The sequence below is a fragment of the Charadrius vociferus genome, unplaced genomic scaffold, assembly GCF_000708025.1.
Source record: "Charadrius vociferus isolate BGI_N301 unplaced genomic scaffold, ASM70802v2 scaffold7, whole genome shotgun sequence".
In the NCBI taxonomy this organism is placed as follows: domain Eukaryota; kingdom Metazoa; phylum Chordata; class Aves; order Charadriiformes; family Charadriidae; genus Charadrius; species Charadrius vociferus.
In genome coordinates, this window is record NW_009649308.1 from 1 (window position 1) to 19,121 (window position 19,121).

At 53.7% G+C, this 19,121-nt stretch overlaps 1 protein-coding gene across 1 annotated transcript; it reads left to right on the forward strand.

Moving 5' to 3' along the window:
- Positions 1 to 1,484: 1,484 nt before the first annotated feature.
- F8 (coagulation factor VIII, procoagulant component) lies at positions 1,485 to 14,679 on the forward strand (the record flags this gene model as incomplete). The annotated part of the gene is made up of 17 exons (XM_009889305.1): positions 1,485 to 1,696; positions 2,000 to 2,150; positions 2,320 to 2,529; positions 3,781 to 5,435; positions 5,733 to 6,553; positions 6,860 to 7,025; positions 7,868 to 8,074; positions 8,664 to 8,892; positions 8,990 to 9,172; positions 9,379 to 9,495; positions 10,753 to 10,824; positions 11,157 to 11,242; positions 11,733 to 11,888; positions 12,683 to 12,827; positions 13,715 to 13,863; positions 14,137 to 14,313; positions 14,524 to 14,679. Coding segments are annotated over 17 exons (4,892 nt in total), but the record flags the coding sequence as incomplete, so codon positions are not given.
- Positions 14,680 to 19,121: the final 4,442 nt, after the last annotated feature.

The window sequence follows — 19,121 nt, forward strand, 5'->3', positions numbered from 1 at the left end:
CTGGTTGTCCAACCCATCCATGCAAACGCCCAAGCCCTGCAATCCGGGCGATGGTGATGATTCTTGGTTCATGTCCCCCTTGGTGCCATGTATCCCTGCCTTTAAGGAAGGCTTGGATGATGGCTGGAAGAAGGGACATTGTCACCCAGGGAGGCGGGACCATGTTGTTTGTCCATCCTGTGGGCCTCCACTTTCTGATGAGGCAGGAACCACCCTGGTGATCCTGCCTGTGTTTACCAGTTCGCTTACAGTCCTCATTCCCTGGGCTGCTCCTTGCCCTGCTTTAATGCGGGGGCTTCGTTATGATTCAGACTCTCCCCCTTGCAGCTTCGTGGTTTTTTCTCTGGGGTTGTTGAGTTACTAGGTCCCTTTCCCAGAACTGCTTTCATCCGCTGCTGTCATGTTCCCAGGATCACGACTTGTGAAAGGCTATCCCACCAGGAAACTATCATGCCCCATCCCTCTCCCTTCCTCCTCTTTGCCCTTTCGGGTGCATCACAATGACGGGAGCAATTACAGAGGCTGAAGAAAAACTGCCCTGCTGCACCAGAGGTGACAGAATCAGGACGGCAGCTGGTAATGGGTTCAGTGAACCAGGTCAGCTTTGTGACCTGTTGCTATCTAAAGTAAGGTTTTCCTTCAGGAGAGTCAAAAGGGCAAAGTGGCCCATCAGCTGGCAAGACTAAAGGAGCCAAGCCACAGAAGGGAGCTGGGAGCCCTGTCCCTGCCCCTCTGTCAACATCCCCCAGCCAGACATAGCTCACCAGCTTTGCCAGCAATTCAACTCTGTAAAGTGGGCAATTTGTGGTCCTGGAGCCACAGGAATGATGCTTTCTGAGGGAGTATAAATAAAACCAGCTATTCCTACCCTGACTGACATATGAGGTTTGCAAACCATGCTCTTACAGTGGCTCAGATGGGCACTTGGAGCAGAGAAAGATCTTTTCTAAGGCTATGTCAGTGGAAGATCCTGATGAATGCTCAGAGGATTTATTTGCATTTGAGTTTTTCTTCTGTGCCTTCTCAGTGTTTTCCTTGCTTTTCTCACGGTCTAGCTGTATTTGCTTAAAAATCTATCTTTCCTTGCTTTGTTTTTCACCCATTTCAGCCCTGCCCAGCTCTGTACCTTCATCTGCAAACCTTCTGCAAACCTGTACCTTCAACTCTAGGTAGCCCAGAGCCCAGACACAGCTGAGACTGGCCAAATTTTCCAGTTTGCAGGAGTTTAAAGGGCTTTCAAAATTAAGCATATGCGTCTCCATCCTCACCTGCTCCCAGGGGCAACTTTTGTCTAGATCAACTTTCCATGCAAGCGCGTGCTAGCAGCCAGTGTGCCATCCTGGGGTGGGAGTGGGTTTGGGTAGTTTTCAATGCAACTTGTGTGGTCGGGAAACCTCCTTTCTGAGCTCTTTCAAAAAGTGGGATTCCCCCTTTCAGGAGCAGCCCAGACCTAACTGATCTGTTTTTGGGCTGTGTGTTGCCAGGGAAGGACGTGAAGGACATTCCTATCCCCCCCGGCCAGTCATTTACCTACAGCTGGAGAATCACCAGTGAGGATGGGCCAACACAGGCAGATCCTCGCTGCCTCACCCGTTTCTACTACAGCTCCATCGACCCGGTCCGAGACACAGCCTCAGGCCTGATTGGGCCCCTCCTGATCTGCTTTAAGAAGTCCATGGATCAGAGGGGAAATCAGGTGGGTTCTTCCTTTTTCACCTCAACTGCCAGGCTGAAAGACTGGAATAACTGCGGTGGGTGAAATACTTGGGTAAAACCAAATTTGTCTATCCTGTTCTCTTCAACCCCACCATCAGTCCCAATGCCCCTGCTTTTCCCATCCTTCTTTGTATGCTCTCTTCTTTCCAAACCTGGACCCTAACTCCAGTGAAATAGCAGTAAACTGTTGTCCATGCACCCAGGCTAAGACCTGGCAGGTACGCTGGACCACAGGGGTGCTCTGATCAGACCAGGAATAACTGCTTCCCACTCCACCTTCCAGATAATGTCAGACAAGACGAGGTTGGTGCTGTTTTCAGTCTTCGATGAGAACCGCAGCTGGTACCTGGAGGAGAACATCAGGCGGTTCTGCACTGATGCAGCCCATGTGGATACCCAGGACCCCCAGTTTTATGCCTCCAACGTGATGCACAGTGAGTGCTTTGCCAGGGGCTCCCTGCAAATTGTCCCTCATGAATTCCCTGCAGCCCCAGCAGGCACAGGCTCACCCCTGCCCCAGAGAACAAGCAGGGAACCTGCAGCAGCTCGGCAGCCGTGGGGGAATTGGGTCCTGATTCAGGTTTCACCCCTGCTCTCTTCCAGCTATTAACGGCTTTGTGTTTGACAACCTCCAACCAAAACTCTGCCTGCATGAAGTTGTGTACTGGTATGTCCTGAGTGTTGGGGCCCAAACAGATTTCCTCTCCATCTTCTTCTCTGGAAACACATTCAAGCGCAACATGGTCTTCGAGGACGTGCTTACCCTTTTCCCGTTTTCTGGAGAAACAGTCTTCATGAGTTTGGAAAAGCCAGGTTAGTAACACGGGCTATTCCATAAGCCATGGGGTTGGCATCATAGCAGGTCTCTGGTACCTGATTGCATTTTGGCAGCCTGGAGAGCAAAGGGACGCACAACCAGCTGAACCAGCAAAGTGAGACGCAATAATTAAATCCTTCCAGAGCTTAAATCAAAGAAATGAAATTACTGTATTTCACTTCATTAACAGGGTGTGTTAATGTCACACAGGCTGCCAAGTCAGTAAGGTGGCTGCAGTAACGCGAACCCCGTGGACCTTGCCTCTGCACCCTTGGCTCTGAGCTCGGAGGTCAAGGGGAGCGGCAGTGCTGTCCCTGCTGTGGGTTCAGCCACTTGTCACGGCATCCCGTTTACCTCCACACCTTTGCAAGGACAGAAATCACAGCCATGCAGAAGTCCTAGGAAGGATTTGCTTCTGAGTTCAGTTTTATCTCCCGCCACTCGGCATTTTTTTTTCCTTAGCCGTTAACCATTTCCTCACTCACAGAGGAAACAGAATTTACAATGCGATTGCAAACACTGATATGATGGTGACAGGCGCTGCACCCTAAGCCAAGCTGACAGGATTTCTAGATACCCCAGGAAGCTTTCTAAAGCCCTGCCAAACATTGCATCCGTTTGAGCTCTGATTTTTGCCCGCTGATCTGAAACAGGCAAGCAGCTTGGCCAGCAGCAGATGACAGCTCTCTCCAGCGTCAGAGCCTGGTTATTGCACACCTCCTCGCCCACTCTGGAGGAGAGGCGCTCGCTGTGGGGAGCAAACACGTTGGCCGGGGATGTGAGCAAGAGACAGCCTTTTCATTTCTTTCTCCTTGAGTGGGAGAGACATGACGACTGTGTCTGGGAGAGAGGTGTATTTGACAGCACCAGCATGTCTTTGGGGGTGGGATATGGTGATTACTCTGCTGCTGGCAATAATCCTGGAGGCTCTCAGTGCGTTAACTGTTCTCACCAAGCTATTGTTGGTGCCTCGTGGGTGTATGTAGCTCAGTAAGCTCTCACAGGAAACACTGGCCCTGCTCATGGTGTTTGTCGGGACTGGCTCTGATGTTGCCAGCAACCCTGATGTCTTGTGAGTCCAGCTGTAAGACACTCTAGGGATTATGAAAACATGAAATCACTCCCATGAACCAGAGGCTGCCTGAAAATACAGGTTGCACTAGCAAGGGAGTGGTGTAGGGATGGCAGCTCTTCTGATTTCCCACTGTAGTGGCCTGATTGTGTCCTCTTGTCCTCTCTTGAGACAGGCGTCTGGACACTGGGGTGCCTGAATTCTGATTTCAGGGACCGAGGGATGCGCGCCAAGTTCACAGTCTTGCAGTGCCAACATGAGCAATACCCTGATGGGGAAGACTATGTGGATTTTGAAGAGGAGGAGGAGGAGACCTTTGACTTCCAACCCAGGGGCTTCTCTAAAAGAAAGACATGGCACAGGCCATGTGTGAATGAGCAACTGAACAACATCACCTCTTCCAGAAATGAGACAGAGAAGCCAAGATTGTGCTTGACAGAACCCAGCCATGGGGCCCTCCTGAGCAATGGCAGGATTTCTGATCCCCCTTCTAATGGCACATCCACACTTTCAGGAACAATCCCACATCCACCTGATATTTCCATGTCCTCTCTGCCAGAGACAAACTATGAGCCAGTGTCCTATGAATCCTTCCTGGAAGATGAAGAAGAATTGTCAAAAATCATCAGCCAGAATGAAGGTTTTGGGTCTTTACCATCTGGAGAACACTTGGCGAGTGACAGTGGAAGGCTCCATGGTACTGTGAGCTCAGAAGAAGGTCAGCAATGGCTGCACCAAGCTACACCAGCTTCAGAAGGTGCTCTGGCAGGAAAGGAGGTGGCAAAAATCTCAGAGATGCAGGAGCCAGTGAAAAGGAAAATGGTCCAGTCAGGTGGTACAATAGAGATCCTGGAAGCAGAGCCTCAAAAGACAACTACTCATGCAACAAGTTTGTGGGACTCAATTGCTTATGCTGCTAGCAAAGCTCCTCTTCAAGAGAACAGGAGCTCATTTCACCAGAATGACCTGGAGCACAATCTGGGACTTCAAGACACGTCTTCACAGGGTGCTGAGGACAAGTTGCTAAGAGGGGCTGATAAAATGTCCTTAAACCTATATGAGTCAAAGGAGATAATCAATACAGAGCCAGTTTTAAGTACTGATCATAACTCTTCTTCCACACTGGACAATCCTTCTGCATCTTCAGATGAGACAGAAGACAACAGGACTTTTCGTGCTGTACATCACAGTCACACCAGAGAAAGCAATTATTCATCAAATGAGCTAGATGCTAGGCAGGAAAAAAGACCTCACAAAGTGGTTTCACAAGGCTTTTATGAATCTTTTGAAGGGAAAAATGTTTCTTTCTCAGACCTAGGACCCAGCAAACCTGTACAAGAACAAATCCTCACAGATGAAAGTAACTCCTTGCCTGCAAAAAGTGGCACAGAACAAGAAGCCAGTGAACTTGCCAAAGGCACAAGCCTTCTAGAAACCAGATTTGCACATACCAATGACATTGAGCCTCCCAGCTATATAATGACAGAAGAGAGGGACGAATTAATCTTGGAGACAGTGTTTCAGGATGCTACAGCCACTAAGGAATTGCCAGAGATGGACAGTCTTGCCTTTCCTGAATCAAACGTTGTGGCCAATGACACAAGGCAGTTCCCAAATGCTCTCTTAAACAGCCCTGAGGAGTTTCTGAGACACAGAGCTCCAGCCCCGAGTGTGAGTGACCCCAACGAGAGGCCTCGACAAGCCAGGTCACTAGAGAGCCTGATGCATGGTCTGGGTCTTCCCAACACCAGTTGGCCTGGGAGCAGGGAGCCCCTCTCTGAGGGTGACAGAGCAGAGCAGGATCTGGCCAGCCAGGCCCCTGAGACAGCAGTGAATAAGAAAGTCCCAAAGGTGTGTGGACCTCGTTCCCCTTTTTGCAGTGCTCGCTTTAAAAAGAGGTCCCTGATATCACACGGCACTTTGCCTGAGGTGATGGTGGACCAGCAAAGCCTGGAAGAAAAATCAAACATGGTTGAGGGGAGACTACACCTGGGCAGGGATTCTCCACAGGCTCTGCTAGGAGATAGTGCTGATGAAATGCATCCTGAGGGGAGGACAAGGACAGATGGGGGTGTCCAGAGCAGCAGTGAGGGGGCCCAACACAGCAGACACTCCTTCCCCATGCAGGGAGCGCTGGGGAGCGAGGCGGCAATGGCAGCAAGCAGCTCAGAAACTCAGGCTGCTGCTGTGGCTGCAGACATGGCCTCGAACTGGGACCTGATCTCCCTGGGGGCAGCGGGACAAGCCGGGGCCTTCCAAAGCCCAGCTTTGGCCGAGCGGCAGCCAGGCAGAGGTGCTGTCTGGGGGACTCCTGGGAGCGAGCAAGCTCAGAGGAGAAGCCAGATGGAGGAGGAGACAAACTCTGTGGAGCAGCTGGGTAAGTTCAGCCCTCGGCCTCAGCACCTCAAGGCCAATGCCACGGAGGACTACATCCCTGAGAGCACGACTGGGCAAAGTCCAGAAGAAATCCCTATGAAACCCACCTCCAAAGAAGACTATTCCCTGTCTCCAAGCAGCCCCGCTAGCAACCACAGCACTACCAAAAAAACAGTCGAATATGTGCAAGCCAGTCCAGATGGATGGCAGGTGCTTGGTGGGGAAGACGTCCTCAGAGAAACTGGGAAGAGAGAGGGCCAGGGCCTAGGGGAGCCCAAGGAGGATGGGGAAAGCAACAGCACAGCTGGGCAGAGGAACCATGCCCCAGGATATAGGGAGGGACTGGCTTTGAGCAACGGGACCCATTCCAGCCCCTCGAGGCCAAGGGCTGACAAGCCGGATTACGATGAGTATGGCGACACAGAGCAGACTATGGAGGATTTTGACATCTACGGGGAAGAGGAACATGACCCACGCTCCTTCCAGGGGGAGGTACGCCAATACTTCATTGCAGCGGTGGAGGTGATGTGGGAATACAGGAACCAGAGACCCCAGCACTTCATAAAAGCCACGTAAGTCTGACTGTCTCTCATGTTTTCCTCCTGCACTGCATGGCATGGCTTGATGCATGAGTTGGCACGTCCTGGCAGGAAAGATCACAGGTCTACGACTGTACGACCCAGCCAAGCAGCCCAGGGGAAGGATGCTCCCAGTCCCTTCCCTCCACCTGGGGAGTTTTGTAACGCCAGCAACCTTGAGCTTGCAAGTCAGGGATGCTCTAGGCTCTACATCACCCCTGCCCTGCAGCAGCCCTGCCACAGCTGCCCTCCCTATGGGACAGTATCACCTGACTTGCTTAACTGCCCTCACCCCAGCAGGGACTCCTGGAGCGGCAGGAGGAAGCCTTTCCGGCAGTACCGCAAGGTGGTTTTCCGAGAGTACCTGGACGATTCCTTCACTCAGCCGCTGCTGCGGGGAGAGCTGGATGAGCACTTGGGCATCCTTGGGCCATACATCAGGGCAGAAGTTGAAGATGTCATCATGGTGAATTGAAAGTTCCCGTTTCCTGTAAAACCTGAACCCCCTGTGTTGCTGGCTGTGCTCAGCCAGAGGGAGTGCTGAGGTGGTCCTGCAGGTTCTGTGATGCCCGTGGGTTCACCTTCAGGGCTTGGGGGCAGGAGCTTCCGTTTGGCACCCTGCATGGCATGTGGATGGCACCAGGTTGGCAGGCAGAGCCACCGTTCAGAGGGACCTCAGTGGCTGGAGGAATGGGCCAGCAGGAACCTCAGAGTGTTCAGATGCAAAGCCCTGGCTTTGTAGACCCAACCCCTGTAACAGCACAGCCCGAGCAGCTCCATGGGGATCCTTTTGGGTAAAGGGATTGTAAAAAAGGTAATGAGCTAATCAGGGTCCAGCACAGCTTCTTTGGGTGCTCTGTGTGAGGGCAGGCTCAGGCTTCCCCCAGCACCAAAGGTCCTTTAGCACCCACGTAAGGAAGAGGTGAAATGTTATTCACCAGGCTCAGAACTTGTATGCCTGGAGGTGTTGCCTAGTTTTCACTGAAATCTTCACCAGGATGGATTCAGTACCTTTGGGCTCCAGAGACAGTAGTGTAGCTGACCTTGCTCCCATTGAGCAGGGAGAGGGCCTCATCCTGCTGACATGGCCAGATGCACTTTCTGCTGGGGACCACACTGCACAGCGACAGCTTGTGGGTCAGCAGGAGATGGCCACTGCATGGGGCCCAGCTGGAGGTCTGGGCGCCAGCGACATGGCTGCCTCCTTCCCACCAGTTGGCTGGATCCAATCCCAGGGTCCAGGGCGCTCTCAGTGCTGCACCTAGCCCTCTCCCACACTCCCTTTGCTTTGCCTTCTCTCCGGTGCAGATTACATTCAAGAACCTGGCCTCGCGACCCTTCTCCTTCCACTCCACGCTGCAAGCCTATGAGGAGACGCAGGGTACGACGCAGGGTGGAGAGGCAGTGCAGCCTGGCGAGCTCCGGAGGTACTCCTGGAAAGTCCTGCCTCAGATGGCACCCACCACGCAGGAGTTTGACTGCAAGGCCTGGGCTTACTTCTCCAACGTGGACCTGGTAGGTGGGATCCTGCTCCATGGGGCATCCCAGGAAGGAGAGATGGGCAGCATGCCTGGGTCCTGGCTGCGAGGTCAAGGCTTTCCCTGTGGTGCTGTGCTGAAAGCAGCCTGTGGCTGTGTAGATTCTCAGGTGTCCAATACAGTGATGAATGCACGCTGGTTCTTTCTCTTCCCTTCTCTTAATTGGGTTTTTCCCCTTTTCCCCAGTTGTACCAGCTTATGAGGCTTGTAAGGAACTAGCATTCTGCAGTCCCCTACACCTCTGCCAAATCTGGCTCAATTTGGCCCGTGGGTTCCAATGTTAGGGGGGTAGGGACTGTTGGACAGTTGGACAGACAGACACCACTTCTCTTGAAAGCACGTGCAAACACTTGCTGCACAGCTCTTCTTAGCCAGGAGCAGAATGAGGATCCCCCAGTGAGCCCAGCATGTCCTTCCCACCCTGCACCTGCTGTGCCCTGTGCACAAGTGGGAGCCAGGCCAGGGATGCAGATATGGCCACCGCTTTCCTCACTGCTGTGCCACTTGTGGACATCAGCATTGCCTCCCCCTCCAAGGCAAACCTTTTTTTCCCGTCTCCCTGTCAGGAGAAGGATCTGCACTCGGGCCTCATTGGGCCACTGATCATCTGCCGCCGTGGGGTGCTGAGTTTCGTTTTCAAGCGGCAGCTGGCTGTGCAGGAGTTCTCCCTGCTCTTCACCATCTTTGACGAGACCAAAAGCTGGTACTTCCTGGAGAACATGGAGAGGAACTGCCGCCCTCCCTGCCGCATCCAGCAGGACAACCCTGACTTTAAGAGAAACCATTCCTTCCACGGTGAGGACCCTTGCCCTTGCCCTTTCCATCCCACAACCTATATTGGGATGGAAAAACCCTGAAGCCTTGAGCCGCTCCTGACCGCTGCCCTCCCCAGCCATCAACGGCTACATGAGTGACACACTACCTGGGCTGGTGATGGCTCAGCAGCAACGGGTCCGATGGCACCTCCTGAACATGGGCAGCACCGAGGATATCCACTCCGTCCACTTTCATGGGCAGCTATTCAGCATCAGGACTAGCCAGGAGTATCGCATGGGAGTCTACAACCTTTATCCCGGTGAGATGCAGCACGGGCAGTATGCACACTGGAGCTACCAGGGCTTCATGTCCATGCCTGTTAGGAAGTGCCAAGTCTCCGGGGGGATAGCAAGGAGGGGGAATGGATCTGGAAGAGTCTGGCTCTGTGTTTGCACGGTGCTTGACACTGTGGCATCCCATTACAGTCAGTAATTTCCCTCTGCTTTTCTCTCTATTCCCGGCCAGGTGTCTTCGGGACGGTGGAGATGTGGCCCTCACATGCCGGGATCTGGCGGGTAGAGTGCAAAGTAGGAGAGCACCAGCAAGCTGGGATGAGTGCTCTCTTCCTCGTGTACAACCAAAGTGAGTGATCCTCTGCCCCCTGGCCAGCTTGCTGCCATGGCCAGCATATTTTTGAGCTCCCTGTCCCCCAAGGCTCTCAGCTTTTTCCCTGGGGTGGCCCAAGTGGGGTCTTTTGGGTTTTCACTCTGAAAGAAAGTCACAACTTCAGCCCTTGCCACCTTACGCAGCCCAGCAGAGCGCACAAAGTCAGAGACACAGTTGGGGTGAAGGCTGAGAGACCAGCTTCATTTGCCTGCAAATATTTGTTCCCTGAGCTCTTGTTTTCCAAAACTGAGGGTCCTCGGACCTCCTGTAAAATGCACTTACCCCCACAACTGCATGCACATGCTGGTGCCTGCCCACACTGTTGGAAAGGTACAGTGCCCAGCTGCCTAACCACGTGTCAGAGGTAAACTGAGGCACGGAGTGATGGCAGGAGGCAGCGAGCAACAGTGCTTGAATACAGGCTGCTCTGATAGAAACAGCCCCAAAAGCAACTGCAAAATCCAGGAAACCTCTGCCTCCGTTCACCCCAGAACAACACGTTTCTACCTCACCATAAGTAAGCACTGGGGGAAGTGGTTTGTGAGAGCAGTAGTTTATCACACGGTGACAGTCTCTTTCCTCTTCCTAAAAGAGTATTAAATGTCAGCCGGAAACTATTTCCATAAGTTAAAAATCTGCTTAAGATTTCAAATTCGCATTTTCCCCAGAAGCATTTGCCATGCAGCAGAGATGCCAAGATGTGACAAGTCGCTAATAATAATGGTTATTATAAGAGACAAACAGCCCTGTGCTCAGCAGACCAGAAGAGAGACACAGAGAGACAGAGGTGTCAAGCAGACTTTCCTTTCGCAACGTGATATTTGTTTTTAAAAGATGTTGCCTAGCAACAAAAAGGCCCAGGAGCAAGACATGGGTATAAGGAAGAGACACTTGTCAGCATTGCTGGGAGATCAGGACATGGGAATGAGAGGTCGGGGACTCAGGGACAGGAGTTTGGCAAGAGGCTGCTGTGGCTGATGCTGAGAACTCTCTGCTGCTGACATCAGGGTTGGGAGCAAGAACTTCCAGCACCCCTAAAATGCAGGGGTGGGTGTGGAAGCATCTAAAACCCACTGCTTGGTGTGAAACAAACAAGCCTGGGGGCTCCTGGAGGCTTGAAACTACCTCCTTGAGCCTGGAGTCTGCTACCCAGCCTAGGCTTTTCCTTCAAAAGCCTTCTTATCTAATCAACTCTCGCTGGTTTTTGATCTCCTTCTCCCTGTTTGGCTGCAGACTGCCGAAACGCCCTCGGCATGGCCTCGGGCTACATCGCAGACTCTCAGATCACAGCGTCGGGGCAGTATGGTGAGTAGGGGTTGTTGCTGCAAGGAAGGCAGCTGAGGTGGGGACAGCTTCAGCCAACAACAACTCACGTGCTTGCCTGCCCAAGGCTTTGCTACACTGGGTCCCTGGCAGAGTCCTTTCTCCGTCCATCCCCATGTCAGCATCCCACTCGGGACCTGGAGGTGCCTTCCCACATGTCTAGCCCATCGTGTCAGTGCTCTGCCATCCTGGATGTGGCTACTAAACCCTAGGGTGATCCTCAGGCCCCATCCTGTGGGTGGGCTTCTCACTGCCTTGGACTGGGCAGCGCCAGGGGCCAGCAGCACCCTCATATCTGTGTGCTCTCTTCGCAGGGCAGTGGGCTCCTTACCTGGCCAGGCTGGATAACACTGGCTCCATCAATGCTTGGAGCACTGACAACAGCAACGCCTGGATCCAGGTAAGAGGGGCCCTGTGGCTGGAGGCACTGCTTGGGGCATTGCAAAGGCATGCTGGTGGCTGATGCACTGTGCAGAAGGACCTGCACGGATGGCCAGTGTCTCCACAGCTACGTCCTGCTACTTCTGCTTCCCCTCTGGGACGGGAGCTCTGAGATCCTAATGACAGTTAGTCTGGCCATGGTTGCTGCTGGTCTGACCCCCAAATCCCTTCTCCATGCAGCAGATGCAACTTGATGGTCCAGCTGCAGCATTGGATTATGCAAAAATCCCCTGAAGACCGAGTGAGAACAGCTCACCTCTCCAAACCACTCTCCCCTGCCCTGTCCCAGCTGTTGGCTGACTTGTGTCCTTATGAAAGACTATTTTAACTAGTTTCATAACCTGTGCTCAGCCATGTCACAAGGAAGCAAGTTCCATGGGTTTACAGTGCATTACCTGAACACAGCTTGGATTTTCCATCAGAAGTGAATCCCTGACTTTCGTTCTCAGGTGGATCTTTTGCATCTCATGATTATTCACGGCATAAAAACCCAAGGGGCCCGACAAAAGTTCTCCAGCCTTTACATCTCCCAGTTTGTTGTCTTCTACAGCCTTGATGGGCAAAGGTGGAAGAAATACAAGGGGAATGCCACCAGCACCCAGATGGTAAGGCGAACAGGTCTTGAGGAGAGTGTCCTCCCAGAATAGGGTCCCTTGGGGTGATGAAGGCTAGGGACCTCTACACGAGACAGAGATCTCCTGAGCCCCTGTGATATTTGATTAGGGCAGGAACAGTGAGCATTCATGGCCAGGATGAATGAATCTGCGGAGCGCAGACCTGCAGGGGACTTGCTGTCTGTGTCCGTCTGTCTCATTTTAAATTGACTGAGCTATTTGTTTCCACAATTCCAGGTGACTGTGAGATCCACCACTTAACATTATATTGCATGTTACTTAGAGCTGGGCATAAGATTTTGCCTGAATATCTTCTTTTTCACCACAAAGGCAAATCTGGCTTTCTAAAAACATTGTGCAGATGCAGATGATTTGGGGGATCTCTACTCATTAGAAGAAAACACAACCTAAATATGCATAAGCTGATCGTTCCAGCGAGAGAAAAAAAGTATCCAGAAAAGCCTCCATCATGTACACCAGCTGTGGCCAAAACTTTTCACAGGTCCAAAGTCCCAGGACTGACTTTTTTTTTTCTCCTTTTTCTCTCCTCTGTTTGATGAAATACAAAAACATGTTCATTTGCATAGACCTTTAGTTTTTCTCCTCATGTTTCTCAGTGATTCACACTTCTTTGGTCTGAATCACATTTCAAAGCATTTTCTTGAGCTGTAAGGATGGTGATAAGATACAGAAGTGACAGACAGAAATATTCTCTCCACTAATCCTTGTCCTGTCTAGCTCTCTTTCCACCAGTACAACAATCCTTTTTCTCCCTTTCCCTGCAGCTGTTCTTTGCAAATGTGGATGCAACTGGAGTGAAAGAAAATCTCTTCAACCCTCCCATCATAGCCCGGTACATCCGCATCAACCCCACTCACTACAGCATCCGGACCACGCTGCGCATGGAGCTCATCGGCTGCGATCTGAACAGTATGTCCCACCTCTGGATACCACACACCAAAGCTGGGGCTTGATACAATGGGGTGCTGAGCGCCAACTCCACATGTTTCAGGACTCCCCGGGCAGTTGTGGGAGAAGGAAGGGGGAGGCTGGAGATGACATTGAGACGTTGGGGGAACAAAGCTGGAAAATCTCATTACAGTCTTAGAGATAGCAATACCAGAGGGACAGCATGAGGCTAGCTCTCACCACTGCTTTTTCCTGAACCACCAGAAACCTCCAGCAGCAGCTAAGCTGATAGCTGGGGAGCTGCTGCCTCAGTCTGGGGGAGCAGGGAACAAGCAGAGACAGGCGCTATTGTCTTTTCCTCTGATTTTGCCACTCCGAGGCCAGACTGCTCTGGCCCACAGTGCTACCTGGGGCAGTGGTGCTCTGGGATCCTTTCTTTAGCTTCCCACACCAGCAGGGTGGACTCTCCAGCAGCTACAACCAGCAGTGGCTGTGCTGTCACCCCATGCCACAAGCCTGCCAGCCAGCGCTGAGGTAGCTGTGCACGTGCACACCTGATCACACCGTGTGCAGGGTGTCTCCCTGCCAGGTATTCTTGTCCTTCCCCTGGAGACAGGTTCTCCTTATGTCCTGGCAGATGCACAAATTCTTCACGTTCCTCCTAGATAAAATCTCCAGTGAGCAAAGAAGGTGGGACTAGTGGCAGGTGTAGTTTGGCACTCCCCAGCCAGAGCCATGCTGCACACAGGGGCCCTGAGCAGCGCAGGGACCATGACACTGTGGCAAGGCACAGGAGAACCTGTAACCAGGGAAAGTGCATGGAGGGCTGCTGGACCAGTGAGCAGCCAGAAGGCATCTCCATGACGGGTCTGTTACCCCTTCTAACAAGCATCGCTCCTCTCTTCCAGGCTGCTCCATGCCCCTAGGAATGGAGAACAGAAGGATCCCTGACCAGCGCATCTCCGCATCTTCCTACAGCACCAATGTCTTCTCCAGCTGGTCACCCTCCCAGGCCCGCCTGAACCTGCAAGGGAGGACTAACGCGTGGAGGCCAAAGGTAGCCCATGCAAGGACATCCCCAGGTGGGCAGGTGGGATGCCAGCAGGCAGGCTGGGTGCTTGCAAGCTCTCCTAGCCAGGGCTCTGTGTGGAGTGTGTACAGCCACGTGCACTGTGCGAGTTGCCTGATTTAGCACCCAGCAGCTCCAACTAGAGGCCTGGTAGTGCAGGTGAAGTCCAGGACTATGTGCAGGGCTGGTTTGGCTTCAGCTGCAATGACCATGTGCTTCTCATTGCTGCTGAAGGGTTGAAGCCAGTCTGTCCTTCCCCAGAGCAACAGCCCCAGAGAGTGGTTACAGGTGGACTTTGAAGTAACCAAGAAGGTGACTGCAATCATAACCCAAGGTGCCAAAGCTGTCTTCACCCCCATGTTTGTGATGGAGTTTGCTGTCTCCAGCAGCCAGAATGGTGTGCACTGGAGCCCGGTCCTGCAGGACGGCAAGGAGAAGGTAGGCAGAGCTGCTCCATGGCCAGAGGCAGCCCATGGCCACCCCCTTGGCAAATGTGCTCTTGGGATTTTTTTTTGCACGAGCAGTGAGCTGGGCTGTGCTTTTTCCTCCCTAAAGCATTCCCAAGTGGTGCTTGTCTGGGTTGGTCATGTCATGGGCTTTCTGTACTAGCTGAGGAGAGCACACCCCTGATTTCTCTCTCCTCTCCAGATTTTCAGGGCAAACCGAGACCACACCAGCAGAGTGATGAATACCCTGGAGCCCCCCGTCTTTGCACGCTATGTGAGGATACACCCCCGCCAGTGGTACAACCACATTGCCCTGCGGATAGAACTCCTCGGCTGCGACACGCAGCAGGAGTACTGATGGCTGTGGGGCCAGGCACAGGCAGCAACAGCCCAAGGACCTGCATCCATCCGGACACTGAACTCTCACCAGGGCTGGAGACAGCCCTCCAGGGCTCTGGCCGCCCCTGCTGCTGGGCAGGAGAAGGTTTGCAGAGCTGTCTTGGTGGCTGGCTCGTTAGCAGACTCTTCCTGTCCTTCATCTACCAGATGCCATGTAGTCAGACGTAATGCTGAAGAGTTAAACAGTAATTTTCCAGTGTAATGCTGAAGAATTAAACAGTAATTTTCCAGTATCTCTCTGCACTTTCTCCTCTGCTCCAGCCTTGGAGTCCCCGGAGGCTCAGTCAGCATTACCAGCAGCTAGTAATTAATTAGCCCCAGAGCTTCTCAGCTTCGTTTTGCACAAGCTTGGACCGCCCGGGCACAGTCCTGGAGGAGGAGGAAGCAGCAAAGATAAGGGCTGGGGGAGGAGGCCCTGCTCCAGGTCCCAGCATCCATTTCACAACCAGTGGGGATCCAGTGGCTCAAGGGAGGCAGCACTTGCTCAACCTGACTCAGCACTGGGCTTTGGCCCTCCACTTCCCTTCATCTCCTTCCCATAACACTCCTGCTGCTGTCGCTGGGTGCCACCATCCTGCTTTCCATGGCTGTCTTGAGCAAGCCCTCCTTTCTCGCTCACTGGAGGAGTTCTGTACATGCCTGTGGTTCCCCAGAACTCTGGTGGGACGTTGACCACTGGATGAGCTGTCACCTTGCCATGATCCCCAGCAAGATGTGTCATGGGCCAAAGCCATCTTCCCGCCACCGGTGGCTCTCCCCCTTCCTGGCACCCACCCCACACAGTGGCAGATGGTTTCCCCTCCCAGGAATGGTGATGACCAGGGTGACACTGGCTCCTGCCTCATGCCTCTCATGGGGTGGGGACCTTCTGGAACAATGGCCACCTTGTAAAGGCCCAGAGCGTTTGGCGGGCTGTGAAGCAGGTGCATGGTCAGGCCTGCCAGGCACCATGCTTCTCCTCCATGGTGGTGGCAGCGTTGTCATCACCGCCAGCTTGTCAGAGCCTCTGCTGACCCATCCCCAGTGCTGTGAGTCCTCCCTCCGTGGCAGGGCAGCCAGGCGGCCCCACAAACACCTCTGCAGGTGGCGTGGGATGGGAAGCAGGGTTATGGAGGGGGCTTTGGAGAATGGTGGAAGTCAGCCAGGCACTGGCCACCATCACAGTGGGATGGGCAGGGTAGGTGCACCAGCCCAGCAACGGCCAGCAGTTGGCTTGTGAATTCCCAGGGTGTCCCATCAGAGTCAGGGAGTCTCTGCTCACACCTACAAGAGCTGCAGCCTGGGGCAGCTCTGAGGAGAGCCCCACCGGCAGCAGCAGGGGACAGTGGTGGTGGGGACCCCAGGGCCCTGCCATGAGGCAGGGTGGTTGTGCGAGGAATGGCTGGTCTGAGCCACCCAGCTGCTGCCTGCCCTCGGGTGCTCTGGGCTGGCTGTGGGGTGCACAGACGCTCCCCTCCATGGCCTGGGTCTGGAGGAAACAGGGACGCATGCTGCAGGTCAGCCTGGTGGCCTGGCCTGGCCTGTCCAGGACCCTGCACCCCGCGGAGATCAGAAGCTGGTGTCTCAAATAAAGCAGGGCTGAAAAAGCCTGATGCAACTGCCGGGCTCCACATTGCTGTACAAGGAGCCTTTGCTGTGGCCCTGGCAGTGATTACATTAGAGCCCCAAGCAGGAGATGCAATTACCCTTTGGCTTAATTGCATTCTGACAATAACCAGGCACAGATGTGAGGAGAGGCCGCCTGGCAAGCGCTGGCCTGAAGACAGGAATTGGAGCCATAAGCTTCTCAAAGGGGAACACCCCTGCCTGAGGCACGGTAGCCTTCAGCCTGGGAGGACAAAACCTGCCACCTTGGGCCCTTCTCAAGGCAACCGTTCTCAGCTCCAAGGCAACTACATCTCTCCTGAGCGCAGTGGCCAATGCTGCACAAGGACAGCTGGCTGTAGCCTCTGGGCCACCGGTGCAGAGGAGCATCCCAGGCATGGTGAAGGACCTGATGGCAGAGAGAACAGAGCAGAGACAGCAGCTCAGCCCCAAGCAGCAGCTGGACTGTAGACAGAGACTCGCACACCCTTGCTGAGGAACTGGCCCCATTCCCCACAGTGATGCCCTTGGACAAGGGCAGACATCTGTACCCTTTGCCCATGGCTACCACTGCAGGCCAGGCTGGACCTAAGCAGCTGAAGTTTAAGTACCCATCAGGGTGAGCAACTGACTAGGGTTGGTCAAGAGCAGGGGGGTGTGTTAACAACACAAAATTGGTGACAACCACAAACCCACCCAGGAGCTGGGTCAGATGCAGGTGCAGTCTGTCACGTAGGACTGGCTGCTCTGTGCAGTCCTGGCTGCCTTGTCTTCCTGGGCTGGTACCCAGCTCTGCTTGGTGAAGTGGGGACATGGTCCCAACTTGTACCAGTGGATGCTCAGGCTCATCCTGCCTCCAGAAACAGGCTGCTGTGTTGTGGCATGTTTGTCCAGTAACACTGGGTTAGATCAGAGAAAAAGCTGTATGTACCAGAGCCCCCTCTGGATCATTTTCAAAGAGGAAACAGGGCTGAAATCTCTGCTGGCGACCCAGCAGCCTTCACCAACCAGCCCTGAGCAGCACCAGGATGTTCTCCAGCCACCCAGGAAGCAGCGAAGGAGCTGTGCTGAGCAAGAGCACTGGGAAGGGGCTGTGGGCAGGCGGGCAGATGTGTCAGAGCCTGCCAAGCTCTGGCATCCATTACTGGAAGCGTCTCTTGACATTTATCTTGTGGAGAATGGAGACCAGACGCTGTTTCCTCCCAGTGCGACATGGATCTGAGATGCATCACAGCCTCCCCCAAGCCACAGACATTTCAGTGCAGGGGAAGGGCTGGACCGGCACAAAGCCCTCTGCCTCTTGGCCAGGTGTTGCCCTGCCTAGTCACCACTCGGCAAAGAGCCATGCTGTGGCCAGGGCTGCCTGGCCAAATTCTCCCGCATGCCAGGGATCTTATTTTTTTTCATGGTTCAGCTGCTAGGACTGCCTGGGCTGGGTGATGCAGTGATCACGCAACTATCTGCTGTCTCCAGGAAGACAAAACACACCCTTGCCATCCCAAAATGGGATGCAGCATGAAGAGAGCACCTAAGCAGGGACCGTGGCCAACAGGGAGCAAAGCATACTCACAAAATTACAACTCAATTCCCAGCTCAGCCATGGAGCTAGGGCCAAGCTGCTCACCACCTCCTCCACTTCAGTTTCCCCATATGTAACCAGGAGGGAATGAATAGACTGAGGCTTCCCTTTTCTCTCTGTCAGGTATCTCTTGCCACATTTCTCCTTCCTACTATGTATTCAACTATTAACTGCAGGGCTTCTCTCTGCTCTCCATATCTCTTGCCTCCTACCCCACATTGTTACCAGCCTGTTTCTCACCCATGAGTGCAGGAGGAGCCTGGAGCCAAGGTGTCCTGCCTCCAGGATATGCTCAGAGCAGCACGTTTCAGAGCCATGCCCCACGATCCCGCTGTATGTCCATGCTCCTCACCCCAAACAGGAGAGGGACTGACAGGAAGAGCCTGCCCAGAGCAACACTGACTGCCCACTCCAACCACCTCTGAGTGGCAGATCCGTGGGCTTCTGCCTCTCACTCCCCATCCACTTGGTGTATCTGCAGTGGAGGAGAAAGGGGTGGGCAGCTAACCCTACGAGGCCGTCCTGGGCTGGAGGCCACTGCAGGAACTTCAGCCCAGGGGGCTGGAGTTTTCCAGGAAGTTCCTTAGGAAGGATGAATGCTGGAGGGGTGGGCACACTGCCCCTTGTGATCTGGGGGGGTCCCTGTCCACCCTGTTGGCCTCCGGCTGCAGCAGACAAGGCATCCAGCAGTTCTGACTGGGGAACACTCTTTGTGCTGCCCCAAATCACCTGCTTGTCCTCTCTGTATGTGGGTGCGCGACCAGGCTCACTCCTCCACTTGCTGTGCACACAAGTAAAACCAGTTTGCACAGAGGGCAAAGGCTTAGTCCTGGGGATGAAGTTCCTTATGGTGGCCCTGGAGTGAGGGAAGTGGGGTGTGTGCGGAGTGAGAGGCTGGATGCTGCACAGGGAAGAAGGCCTGACCCTGCCTTAAAATACACTCAGATCCAAGTAGAAAGAGGGTTTATAGTGTCTCTCTGCTCTCCCCAGTAGAGAGTTTTGCTGCAAGACTCAAACAGCTTCTGGGATCAGAGGGATTTATTTTGGCAGCATCAGGTGTGTAAAATCTGAGTCAGGATTGAACATCCCTGGGTCGGCCACCAGCAAGCCCTCTGAGGCGAGCACACCTGACCACTGCCTGCCCCACAAAGACCTCCTGGGAGCGTGGACCCTGGCTCACATTCCTCTCCCATCACTTCCTTGCAGTCACTTGTCAGCACCCTCCCTGGCACGCAGGG